The following is a 13,911-nucleotide window of genomic DNA, read 5'->3' on the forward strand; positions in this document are numbered from 1 at the left end:
AGTGAGTTTACTTGTTTTATGGGAAATACTTTTTCAGGGCATTTGGAGTCCTGAGGAAGAGAAGATAGAGCTTGGTTATTTTATAAAGTTATTTTTAAATGAAATGTATATAGCTTGTAGCTCAAAGAGACTTCAAGGCGTAAAGATGCTCTAGAGATTCCCCACATCCAGCAGTCCACGTGACTACCCAACACCATTTGTTCTTGCGGTTGCCCCAAACTCCAGTCTTTGACAGTTTCAGACCTGAAAAATGGCATGTTTTCTCTGGGAGTTTTAGCTGCCCCACAGCAATGTCTGTTGGCTGTTCACAGGTTAAAAACCAACTAAATAGGGGTGCCTGGGTGGTTCTGTTTGTTAAGCTGTGCTGTGCTGACAGCTTAGAGCCTGGAGCCTGCTTTGGAGTCTATGTCTCCCTCTCTCTGCCCCTCCCCCGCTCATGCTCACTTTATCTCTCAAAAATAAATAAACATTTTTTAAAAAGCCAACTAAATAACCAAATTAAAAACAAGAACAAAAGTACCACACCATGAGCCAGCTCTTTTATCTCCAGAATCTTCCTGCTTGTTTCACTCTCCTGAAACGTATCTCCAGAGGGATTATTCTGTTTGGAATCTAGCCAGGCCAGAGGGGGCTCCTATTCATACACAGTTTTAACAGCTATCAATTTCCTCTTTATGCTCTATTGCCAATACTGCCACTCCCCTCTCCACAATCTCTGTCTTTCTCTCTGTCTGTCTGTCTGTCTGTCTCTCTCTCACACACACCACACACACACACACACACACACACACACACACACACACACACATATTTCTTAAAACAGCAGCCAGTTGTGGGTGGGCTTTGCCTATACAGCTTTTTCCGTTATACACGTGTCTTTCTGATATGAGTGAGTATAAACCAGATCCAATGTCTCCATACAGGATTAGCTGGCCTTTGGCACATGTAAACATGACAATCTGACCCTTTATTGAAACATTCAGAGCAGCTTCTACCTGAGGATTATAGGAATCTGATCATAGGATCAGAGTGGGAAACCGCCATTCCCACTCTGCTTCCAAGTACCCCTTTTGCTTAACAAGAAACAGTGCAGAAAGAACAGAGATTGAGACCTTTCTATTCTAATTTCTAAAGAGAGGACTTGACTTCTCTCATTTTCTCCACAAAACAAACAAAAAAAATGATTGTCATTCTGTCCTTACAGAGAGGCAGTGGGGTGTGTCTTGGGCAGTGGAGTGTGTTAATAAAAGCTCCCAGCCTTGAGAAGAACATCCTGCTCTTGAGCCTGAAGATATTGAAACATTAATTAAGTACATGGTAGTAGTGCTTTCTTCTACAATGTCTGAAGAAGTCACTTATGCGACGCTCACATTTCAGGATTCTGTTGAAGCAAGAAATAACCGGGATAGAAATAACCTAAGGAAAAGAGGTAGGCATTCAGGGACAGCAAGATGTGACCTTGGGGGGGGGGCGGTGCACAGGTGTTAAATGCTTTGATTTCGATGCTAACAAGAGGTGCACTGTGAAATCTCCAAGATGGAGACAAAGTTGTGGAATGTACTAGTAGAATGAATGTTCCCAATTTGGGGGAGAAAACATGTGCCTTCCCAGACCTCTCTAAATGTGTGATATCTCTGTTTCTTGAAGCTCTGTGTTATAGTGAAACATATTGGATATGAGAGAAGTTGACTTTGGGGACTAATAGATTTCTTTTTACTTATAAGTAAATCCTTGATATTTACACCTTGTGAGAGATACTAAGCCAATATTCTTCTAGAAGTCAGATTGGAGGCCTCTAAAATAGAGAAGGTAGAGGAAATTGTTCTTTTCAAAGGTATAAATAACTGAAGAGAGAAATGGGAAGATGAGTGAGTCAGAAATAGACAAGAGATAATTTCTGTTTTAGAAGTTTAAAAAAATTGTTTTAGAAAGTGGAAATTTCCAGTATAATTAGTAGTATTGAATCAATAACAGTATCTATTTAGTATTTTATATGTATCATATCATATTTTTATCAAAATATAATTGTGAAGTAAGTGGACTAATATTTGCAAAGCTGAGGCCAAAAGAACCTAAATGGTTTAACCAAGTTCCTACAACTATTATGTGGAGTCCAAACTCAGTTCTAGTCATTAGCTTATTCCTTGATCCCCTATTGGAAAAAATATAAATCTCTGTGGTCAGGAATTCAGGTTAATATATCAGACTATATTTTTAATTTTCAAGAATCTGTTGAGAGTTCAGGTTGTTGCCCCAAATCATCTGATGTATAGGAACTACCTTCTCCTCTTTGGATTTATTTTTATTTTAAGTGTGTGTGTACGTGTGTGTGTGTGTGTACGCACACACGGTTTGGTTGATATGCAAAGAGGATGGGAATAGGCTTATCGTGGGGCCTAATAAAACTGGTTATACATTTTTGTTTATTTATTTGTTTAAGCTATAGCTATAATCCTTGAGATAAAAGGAGTTCTGGATGTGCTGTATGTGATAGTGCACCTGAAAATTTGCTTTGATCTATCTAAAAATATTGGGCTAGATGCCATTAGATTCTGAATTCATAGGTTGGTCTACACATTCATTTTGCCTTTCATTCAGTATTCATTTATTGTCTACCAGATGCTAAACAGAATGGATCATGGATAAAAATAAAATCCACAATAATCCTAGCCTTGGGGAGCTCTTGTAATCTCAAAAACTTGAAGTGTCCCCTATTGTCCGGATCATACAGAGAAGCATTTTCACTATAGCTCATAAATGCATTTAGTAAACTTAAAGAAGGGTGTTCAATGATATAAAACACAAACCTTAAAAATAGGGGACACTCTTTTTAAAAAATTTTTAATGTTCTATTTATTATTCTTGATAGAGAGAGAAAGACAGAGACGGAGATTGAAACAGAGGCAGAATGTGAGCAAGGGAACAGAGAGAGAGGGAGACACAGAATCCAAAACAGGCTGTCAGCACAGAGCCCCGTGCGGGGCTCAAACTCATGAACTGTGAGATCATGACCTGAGCTGAAATGAGACGCTTAACCTAACTTACTGAGCCTTCCAGGTGCCACTAGGAGACACTCTTGAGAGAGAATGGTGGAGAAGAGAAATGAGGGAGCACTGATGGTAGAGACTTTACCACACATCATTTTAGACATTTTCTAGAAAATAAAGAGAAATGAGAGAGAAAATTTAGGAAGTTTGGGAGAAATAAAAACTCATATGTAACTGCAATTTCTCTGTTGGTTTTCTTCAGGGTGTCCTACTCCTTCCCCCACATGGCACCAGGCTGCCCTGAGTCTGTTAATTCTTTGTCTGATGCTGCTGATTGGGCTGGTGACCTTGGGAATTATGTGTATGTATATTTTCATCAACCCCATAAAAGATGATTAGGAAACACATTTGTAAACTGTGCCAATTCAGGTTTGATTGTAATATATGATCACATCTCTTTCATTCTTCCAAATCTCTAAGATAAATAACCAAGAATCAGACTTTATGATTATTGAGGATTTTTGCTCTAAATCCATTGTTTTCTCTTAATAAAGTAGACTGGATTGTGAAGACAACTTTTGCTTTATTGGTTGGAATGGAGAGCCTCTTTTCTGCATAGACACCTATCCACTTATAATCCCAGTGGTGGGAAGCAGGGAGCTAAGGGTGATGGACTCAAGGAAGAGCATGCCATTTCATTCACCCCAAAAACTTAGTACAAGACTGGCTTAAACTGCTCACCCAAGAACTTCCTAGTGTAGAAATAGCCTGCCTGCCATAAATGAAAAAGAGATGGAAACAAAGAGAAAAAGTTACCTGAGGCCCCTTACCCTGTATATGGAAAGTTGAACCTCCTCTACGTAACAATGGAAGTTCCACTCCTAAGCACCATAACCCAAAGAAAGAGTATTCCCTGGGTTCTGACCCACCCTTGAGCAGTCCGGGTGGGACAGGATAGTGAGTCCAGGACTAACACTAAGTAGAAGGACATCTATGATGGACAAAGTAGAGAGTTGGCACAGTATTCCCCCTCAAGGGACTTGCAGGCAAGAAAGATTATTTTCAGGATGAGACTAGCATCTTCCATGTTACTTTCATTCATTTTTACATATGGAAGATTTCATGGCTAAATAGAATTTAGATATACTGATCTGGACATTTAAGTATGAGCTAATGATGTAGCTTACTCTTTTAGTAAGAAATAGCATCAGTAAAAAATACTCAAGAGCCAAGCATTATGGGTTAGCAGTTGATCTTCTACAATGGTGTATATTTTAAAAATGAGGATGCAATGATATGTATTCATTGGTTCACCATAGATGGCTGAAGGCTTTTTTCCCCCTGAAGTGCAGTGCTTTTAGTGCAATGACTTTTAAATTTATTGTGATTTAATTAAAAAGGCAGATTTTTATGGATCCAGGGCCAGAAATGGTCTAGTGTGGCATTAAAATCTGCATTAAAAGTATTTATTTATTTTGAGAGAGGGAGACAGAGAAAGAAGGGGAGGGGCAGAGATAGAGGGAGAAAGAGTATCCCAAGCAGGCTCCCAGGCTCCACACTATCACTGCCGAGCCCTACACAGGGTTTGATCTCGGGAACCATGAGATCATAACCTGAGCCGAATTAGAGAGTCAAATGCTTAAATGACTGAGCTACCCAGGCACTTCTAAAATATGCATTAACAGCAACAAAAAAACACATGGGTAATTCTGATAAAAGTGGTATGCACACCATACTTTGAGACACCTACTGCCTTAGAGGATTCTATTCCCATGAAAACAACAATCACATGAATCAACTTCAAATAGGAAAAAATACACTAGATGAATGGCAAAATGACTGGCATTGCCTTCGATGAAATATCACAGATATATAATCATTACTTCATTATTTTAATACAAGTATCATCATATTTAAAGTCTTAATACAATTATAAGAATGAGCTCCAAACAATTTGGAATAGAAAGGCATCATGTGTGCTTCTTCCATGATACAATTATTGGGAGGCACTAATACATACCACATGATGCAAGAAATATTTCTGTGTTAAGAGAATTATCTATGGCTGAGAATAAGAGGCTATATGAACGTGTCCCCTGTTACGTCTTGGAGTTTTGCAGACATCTAATGAAATTAACTCAGATTCAGAGAGATTAAGTCAACTTCAAAAAATCAACCACCAACAGCAAGATAACTTATCCCAGCAGCTGAGCAACTATAGAAACTTTCCCACCAAAGAGGAATATCTCAAATCCCAGATCTCTGGTCTATTGAAGCAGCAGGAACAGATGGCCATCAAACTCTGCCAAGAGCTGATCACTCACACTTCAGGTAATCAGGATCTACTGTCAGGTCAAATCTGTTGCCTCAGTTTGCACTGATCACATGTGCCACCTCATAGTATGAGAAAGTTATGTTATCCAATGACCTAATGATGTCACCCTAAAGTTACAGATGACAAGGGAAGATAGAAATCTATTTACTATTTCTGAAAACACAGAGGTGAATTTGGGGAGCACCTTGGAATGATACCGATCTAGATACTTGAGCTTCTTAATTTCTGAGCTATTTTTAGGTGATCCTGATGTTATAAGTTCGAAGTATAGCTGGTAATTTTGAGGCCAGAAGACTGAGCCCTGAAAACAATTTTGATCACCGTTGTCCCAACCCATAATTGCGGGAGATTTCATTTTCACAGACTCTTAAAGCAGTATGTTTTCAGAATGCTGGGTTTCAGACTCCATCGTCAAGTTCGATTATTTAGTTTCTAAAACCTCCCCCAGTCACTCCAGGATTATTTAATTTGTGCTAATGGGTGTCATTTCTTTTTCAGACCACGAATGCAATCCTTGCTCTAAGATGTGGCAATGGTACCAAAACAGCTGCTATTATTTTGCCACAAACGAGGAGACTACGTGGACTAACAGTAGAAATAACTGCCTGCACCAGAACTCCACCTTGGTGAAGATAGATAGCTTCGAGGAAAAGGTTTTGCTGAATTTCCTTCCCTTGTTATAGAAATTACTTGTATGATAAAAAGTAAATACGTGTGATTTCTGACTCACATAGTAGAAATTCTGTGCATTTTGACTGAGCATTAGTATCTTATGTCTGCGAACCGGAATATGGCTCTCACATGATTTCTTTCCCTGTTGTCCCTCTCAGGATTTTCTGAAGTCACAGGCATTACCCAAGTTTTCTTTCTTCTGGTTGGGCTTATCATGGGATCTATCCAGAAAGAGCTGGCTGTGGGAGGATGGCTCCATTCCATCTCCATCCTTGTAAGTCTTAACTGTCAGGGTGACATGGGGGGTGGGGGAAGCAAGCTAAGAATACTAAGAGATGGGATACTAAGAAACTCAATGTTAGCTCTAAGAATTATCAATCTTGATACAAAAACAGAGTACAACGTATGAAGAAAAGAGAGCTTCAGTAAAAACTATTGAAAGCAAGACAACCTAATTTCATGTATGTGACAAACTCATGGCAAAACACTGAAACTTTTCTGTTAGTTGCAGTTCATAATTTTTATTTAAAAAACAAATAATACAGTTTGTTTGAAGCAGTTTATAAATATTAGCTCTCTGATAAAAGCATTGTTATATTCCTATTTTAGGGATGAAACAATTGCCATGGAGAAATGAAATAACTTTCCTGAGCTCCTAAGTGGCAAAATCAGGATTGAATGCCTTTGCGATCATGAACTTGACCTCTGCCACCATGGCTGCCCAACACTTACAGTCCAGGGGGGATGGATTATCATAGGGACACACATTAACACATTTATTTAAATTCAATAGTAGTCAGCCATTTTTTAACAGCAAGTGTGTCTAAATTGGTGGATCAGTTTAACAATTCATTTTTTTATGGGGACTTACCAATTAGATTGTATGGCAAATGTTTTTCATGACTTAAAGTGAGTTGAATCTGCCACTTCAATGTTTTGAGGAAATATGTAATGTACATAAAGAATACGTGATACTTTGACAATTATAGTTTTTGCAACTTTAATGTTGTGAAAAAAATAGATGTTAAGGAACAGTCTTGCAAAATTCTCTTAGTCTTAGTGATTACAAACCAAATATTTTGAGGAACACAGCTCATCACAACTATATCAAAATGATACAACTGCAATTGTATTTTTAAAACAGTTATTCATTTTTGAGAGACAGAGGGAACAGAGCATGAGCCAGGGAGGGGCAGAGAGAGAGGGAGACAGACTCCAAAGCAAGTTCCAGGCTCTGAGCTGTCAGCACAGAGCCTGATGCTTTGCTCAAACTCACTGACTGTGAGATCATGAACTGAGCTGAAGTTGGACACTAGCCAACTGAGCCACCCAGGCACCCCGGTATTTTTAAAATAATATGTGGTATTTGTACATCACATGAAAGGGCACTGGCATCTTTCATGGTGTGGTGGGTTTTTTCTACACCTTCCTTCCCATCGAGTTATTCACCCATTCACCTCACTCCTGTTTTACTCCTTAATGCATGTTGTCCAAATTTCCTTAAACTAAGTTATACTCACTCATTTTCCACCAAGGGCACTGTGCTTCAGCAGTGACTCCCCAATTCTCTGAACAACAAACAATGATAGGTCTGTACTCTTCTCCCCAGATTGATGTCATCTTCACCCGTTTCCCACAATTTTGTCATGGCTTTTACTATTCACACTAATTTCTCACTCCCTAATGACCTCTACTAGTCATATGAAATCAACTAGTCTGGTTTCACTAGATCAATAATCATGGTGAAGAGCATGCCCAAAGTAATAAACACACAGACAAAAATGATAGCCACTTCTTTGTAAATGGAGTCATATTGGGTGTGAGATAATTACACACTAATCTGGGGTATTGCTGCTAGACTGAGGGTTTATGGAATATGCCATCATACTCTGGAAGTGCCTTTGCTTCCATTTTGGACTTTACAAAGATGAAGATGAGTTCCTTCTCCCAAAGAGTTTTCATTATCCTGGGTCCCTCCTCTCCTGGATAAAATATGCAAGGGGTGGTCCCTGTAGCAAGGTACAGAGTCTGAGGTCACTAATGCCCTGAGCCTGCGGCTGTCATCATGCAGGGTGGTGGTGGGAGAGAGCCTCAGAATCACACACCCTTGTCCTACTGAGCAAGACTAATTTCAAGTAAGGGCTTACGCCAAAAAGAAAATGTAGTAAGCCCAGCCCTGAAGCAAGAAAAGAATATGGCAGTGTATGGCAGATCATTTGAGTAAAAAGGTACACAAGAGGTTGAGACTTGATTAGATTACACTTTTAGATGACATTAAAATTTTTTTTAATGCTTTATTTATTTTTGATACAGAGAGAGAAAGAGCATGAGAGGGGGAGGGGCAGAGAGAGAAGGAGACACAGAACTGGAAGCAGGCTCCAGGCTCTGAGCTAGCTGTCAGCACAGAGCCTGATGTGGGGCTCGAACCCACGAACGTGAGATCTGACCTGAGCTGAAGTCAGATGCTTAACAGACTGAGCCACCCAGGCACCCCTTAGATGACATTTAGATTGCACAATTAGATGACATTATTAAAGAGTTATTGCCAATTCCTTATGGAGGAATTAGGGACCGATATCAGAACCACATACATGTAGTCATTCATGTTCTCCCTTAACCTTTATCTTGCTCTTTCTTCACCCTCCACACATATGTATGTATGTATGTATACACACACACACACACACACACACATATATGTATATATGTGTATTTATATATAAATAACACAAAATTATATTTGTGCATAATAAAATGTAATAACTTTCCACCCAGAATATGATTTCACTTGTCTGTTTTTCTTCATAAAGTTCCAAAGTAAAGAAATCCTAGTGCTTCTAATATATAATATGCACTGGGTAGTTTCTACCATGTTAATGGAGAGGATACAAATTCTCAACCCAGCATTTAAGTATTCTATTTAAATAATTTTACCTGGGATTATGATGAACTTGAAATAAAAAACTCAGATATGCCAGCTTTATGAACTTTGATATGTTGTGGAAACAGAAGTCTCTCAAAGTTCAGATAGATGGCCGTTGGTAACTGAGAACACTGAATTGTGATCAACTTTCAAATATGAAATGTGTCATTAATTTTAAATGGATGAATTTCCAGATTCAGCACCAAAGAATATGCCCAGATCAATGGATCCAAAGGATGTGCCTATTTTCAGAAAGGAAAGATTTATGTTTCCCGCTGCAGTGCTGAAATTTCTTGGATTTGTGAGAAGACAGCTACATTAGTGAAGATTGAAGATCTGGATTAATATACATCTTCCTAATTCACAGAGACGTAAGGGACTTGTGATTCTGTTCATGTGAGGAAAGAGAAAGCCACCCGACCACAACCAAAAACAGATGAAAAGATGACTGTGTGTTTAAACTATCAGGCAAATAAATTTCACAGAACATCTGGCATGTCATCATCTGAGGACTTCTGATCTGATATTCTGGTTGCTGCTGGGAACCTAGGGGGAATAGTTACTGTATGGCCCTAATATTCTATCTCAGCATCATTTCACTAAATTTCCTCCCTCAAATAAACTGCTCTGTTATAACATATGTGCAAGTACACAGGGGTGACATTTAAATATTTAGCAACCAGAATTGGCATAAGCCACAGCACTGGAGTGACATTCAGGAGACCCTGCTGTGATAGAGGTCTGGGGGATTCTGGGATAGGGTTCTCGGTGTGTAGTGTAGCACCATTACACCATGATTTGTTTGTGTAGCAGCTTTGTCATATAGGTAAAGTAGCACATCATTTAGTATATATGTTATAATTTTTTTAGATTAGTATTGTTGAGGCTATTGTCTTGGTTATCTGGGTATTAGAAATTGTGTGAAGATGGTAGAACCTTGTATTATATTTTTCAGGACTTTCCTACAAGATAGCTGGTCAGGGTCCCTGTACTTTCGCTGCCAAACATTGTAAATGTAGTTTGAGAGTTTTTCTGGGACAAAATTGCTTATTTAAGAACATTGGTGGAAGAGTGGTTTTTATTTGCTCTTCATATAACTGCATAGCTATGTGTAGGCTAAAGAGAATGGTAAATTAACCCTCAATACTGACTTGGCTAAGCCAGAGATCTAGAATTTACTGGAAAAACTGACATGATCTGAGTTCTGAGCTAGATGTGTTTCAGAATACTTTGACAGTTCGTTGAAAGAATGTCACATATGCACAGCCAGCAGACTTTTACTCTCTAAAGATTTGAAATTGTGAGCTAATTGACATTTTATATGTGCACTAAAAGAAACTCTAGAACAAAGGAATTAAAATCTAATGTGAAAATTTAGGGAATCTTACAAGCAAAATATATTTAAGCACAAATTTTGAAACATAATTATTTAATCATAGTTCAAGTGAACCCACTTTACTAATTGTCACACAGGACTGAAATACAAGTCTAATACAGATTTAAAAAACAACTTCACTCCTTTATTTCTTTAGTAGCTTTCTGTCATTGTCATCTGCACAAAGACAAAATTATTCACTGAAGGTCAGTAATTCTGCACCTGACTCCCACACATTTGGACTTTTCCTTATTCCCATGGGAAAGATCATTTCTCTTTTGATTCTTCCTTTTCTAACCATAGAAAGATCTGCTATTAATAGTTAAAATCTCGTTGCTGGTTATTTTGTTCTTATAAAGAGGTTACAAGTCTCTTCCCTGGTATCTTGTATCTTTTAACTCTTATCTCATGAACACTCTGACTTTCACACCCAATCAAAGAGGACATTTCTGTTTCTGACCTCCAAGTGGCTCTGGAATTTATCACATATTTTTGCTCATAGACCTCCTGTCATCATGATGTTATCCCTGGCAGCCTTTGCCACTGGATGAGCAAACCCAAAGGTCTTATGGAAGATCCTCCATCCTCTTATGTCAGAATAATTTATTCCTTGTTGCTTTCTGATACTTTGACTTATGAGACATGCCATATGCCAGGAATCAATCTCTCTCTCTCTTTCTCTCTCTCTTTCCCTCCACTATTGAAAGTTTCTAGGAGATATCACAACACACACACACACACACACACACACACACACTGTCAAAATTCCTGGGGAAAGGCCATGTTTTGAATTTATTATGGATAACTGTTCTTCCCTCATTTGAAGAGTACATGGGTTCCAAACTTGTCTTCACATAAGATTTATACAGATAGTCCTCTTAAAAGGGCAGAATCCTGGGCCTCATCTCAGATCTAAAGACTCAGAATGACGGGAGGGCAGCACTGCAGAATCTGCGAGTTTCACAAACTTCACTGGAGAAATGTACTAACTCGGCCTGGGTATTTGCCAATGTTTGAATAAATGACCTCAACACCAGCTTCCTTGACCAAGTATATACAAAGACAACGGTGGTGGAGCCATCCTCAAACTGAAGGCTCTTTCTTTGCTGTCTTTAAAATCATTTTGCGGCTCTCAGCATGGATCCGCTGCGTTGGTAAAGTCTGTGAGCCCGGGCTTAGGCTCTGCCAGCCTAGGCCCATAATAACACCACCCTTTGCTTTTGTATGTATGATTCAGTCTCCCTGGTAGTCTCTGGTTTTGGGGGGCGATATTAAAATCTGGGCATAACATAATGGGGGCTCGTCTGGGATATCCCCCCCGCCCCAGAGCTCCTGGGACCCCGACAGGTTGGGCTTAATTGCTGGCTGGTGAGTGCACTCATTTTCTTGTCCATCTGTGTCTAAGTCTTGTTTGTTTCTTTGTGTGCGCGGGCCCTTGTGCGCAGGGCCTAGGCAGGAGGTGGCCGAAATGACCTCCGTGGGGTCCCAAAGGAGGTAGGCGGACCCGCCGTGGAAGCTCGGGACCGTGGGTGCCAAGAAATGTCTCGGACCCACTCTGAAGTAGGTGAGTGGGGTCTAGGATCCCACCGGGAGGCCGGAGAGCCGGTTCACCTGCAGGGGGTTTTGCTAGTGGCAGCAGCGAGACTCCATTAGGTCTCTGTGCATTTGTCTAAGTCCTCCTTGGGAGGGAGGCAAAGTGTGAGTCCTCACCGGGACGAAGGCAAAGTGTAATTATCTGTTTGCTGTGCGTCTAAGTGTAATTTTGATTGTGACTCTGACTGACAAGAACATGGGGTTGGGACTGTGCAGAAAAGGAGACCTTATTGGTCTGAGGTAAAATCATAGGGGACACTGACTCTGTTCCTCTGCCTCGTAGAGTGAGGGCTCCTCCCTCATTCATTTCCCAGGTTAACAGCTAAAAGTTTAAAACTGCAAATTCCTCCTCCTCTGCCCCTCTGGTTCTCCCTTCCCCATTTTTTCTTCTATACCACCTGGGTGGGGAGAGGCCAATCTGCATAAATTGCCGGAGGCAACAGGTTCTTCCTCTGCCTTAGGTAAGAAGAAACAAAAACTGCAGAAGTACGGTTTTTGCATCAAATTTCCAGGTCCTAATTAACTAGGGAACAAAGTGTCTTGCATGTGCTCATTCAGTGTTTGAATTAATCTAAGTCTTGGTTTGCTACAGTTCAAATAAGTTCCTGTTAAATAATAGTTAGTTTGGTCTGTCTCAGTTTTCATGGGTAATTGTTAAGGTTTTGCTTTGATAAATAAAGATTAAATTCATTGGCTGTCTAATAAGATAAAAACTAAAAGCCACAACTAGTGATTGGTATATTGGTATAGGACGAGGTCTGTAGATGCTTGTGCTTTTTGACTTGTGACAAAACAACTGGGGATGTTTAAAACTGTTAAAAAGCTGCTTTGTACTTAATTGGTTCATAAAATACCATCTAAGAAAAGTTCTGGTATAAACATCTTTCAGTTGGTTACTAAGTCCTCATTTGGAGACTAAAGGTTCAGACTGATGGGAAAAATAAGAAAAGTAACTTTGTCTTAGATGAGACTGGTTGTAGAGAAATGGCTTTGGGGAAAAAGTATAAAGGCAAAGGAAAGTTGCCAAAGGTTCCTGTAGGGAAATCATTGAAAAGAAATTTTATGTGTGAGGTTGAGATAAATGGAATATTATAAGGTTGAAATTCTGCTTTTCTCTCTTTCAAAAGACAAGTTTTTCCAAACCTGTGGTCTGCTCTTGTTAAGACTACGTAAATGAAGGGTTTCTCTTTTGTTAAGAAGACAAAAGATTTAGGTCTTATCTTTATCAGGTCTTTGATTGCTTAGTTAAAACTTCTCTGAGGTTAAAAAAGGAGTTAGGTTTTGCTAAAGGATCCCAAAGCCAAATAAGATCTTTTATTGCCACTTTGGTTAAAAAATATAGTTTTAAGATTTGTAACAATTTGTAATTCTATTTAGGATGTGCTTTGTAATTTTTTAAGGTTTTAACTAATTTCCCAGTATTCAAATGGTAGAGAAGTCTTTGACCAATTAGGCCCTTTCATTTAGGATGCCAAGTTACTTAAAAAGCATTGTTGTACAATGGCAAACCTTAGGCTTTACTGTTTGGGTAAATGCTGCAACTGCTCAAATATATGTGCAGCCCCTAAAATTTTAATGTTTGGGTATAAGATCATTACTTAACACCTTTAGTAATCAAAATGTTAAGTGTCACTAAATTTCTTTGTCAAAGTGCATCATAATGAACTCTCCTCTGATCTTTAGATTCTGTCACAGAACGTGTTTCTTTTTCAAGGAAAGTTGTAAAGAGGAGTTTTGGGACAAATACAGTATTTGACATCTTTTAGGTTAGTACTAACATGGGTAGAAACTTCCAGAGCTAGAAGCTCCATTCAAGCTGAACAAGAATTGGGAACATAGGATTAAGTAAATTGATAAAAATTATAGTTTTGTAACTTGTTGGAAATATTGTTGGTCCTTTAATGTTTGCTTATCCAGATTAAAAAACTTTCTCTTAAGTTATCTATGATACACAAAAATGTCATAAAGTATTTGTTTGTCTAAAGCATTCAACTTTTCTCTCTACTTAAACCGTCTGAAATTCGAA

The 13,911-nt window shown here is 38.9% G+C and overlaps 2 protein-coding genes across 2 annotated transcripts in view; both read left to right on the forward strand.

Moving 5' to 3' along the window:
* Positions 1 to 3,269, forward strand: part of CLEC1A (C-type lectin domain family 1 member A) — a 65,330-nt gene extending 62,061 nt beyond the window's left edge. The window contains exons 7-8 of the transcript XR_003914460.1: positions 1,378 to 1,429; positions 3,250 to 3,269. The gene's annotated coding sequence lies outside the window, so the exon portion shown is untranslated. The remainder of the gene's footprint in view (positions 1 to 1,377; positions 1,430 to 3,249) is intronic.
* CLEC12B (C-type lectin domain family 12 member B) lies at positions 1,257 to 9,557 on the forward strand. Its single transcript, XM_029954695.1, has 6 exons — positions 1,257 to 1,429; positions 3,250 to 3,348; positions 5,100 to 5,318; positions 5,821 to 5,975; positions 6,153 to 6,268; positions 9,112 to 9,557. The coding sequence occupies exons 1-6, from the start codon at positions 1,315 to 1,317 to the stop codon at positions 9,260 to 9,262; spliced, it is 855 nt and encodes a 284-aa protein (XP_029810555.1). The 5' UTR covers positions 1,257 to 1,314; the 3' UTR covers positions 9,263 to 9,557.
* Positions 9,558 to 13,911: the final 4,354 nt, after the last annotated feature.

The sequence above is a fragment of the Suricata suricatta genome, chromosome 10, assembly GCF_006229205.1.
Source record: "Suricata suricatta isolate VVHF042 chromosome 10, meerkat_22Aug2017_6uvM2_HiC, whole genome shotgun sequence".
Classification (NCBI taxonomy): Eukaryota; Metazoa; Chordata; class Mammalia; order Carnivora; family Herpestidae; genus Suricata; species Suricata suricatta.

Coding starts and splice junctions, on each gene's coding strand:
- CLEC12B (XM_029954695.1), top strand. CDS start 1,315: ATGGTAGTAGTGCTTTCTTCTACAATGTCTGAAGAAGTCACTTATGCG. Junction 3,349..5,099: donor GGTGACCTTGGGAATTATGT/GTATGTATATTT, acceptor TACGTCTTGGAG/TTTTGCAGACATCTAATGAA. Junction 5,319..5,820: donor GCTGATCACTCACACTTCAG/GTAATCAGGATC, acceptor TTTCTTTTTCAG/ACCACGAATGCAATCCTTGC.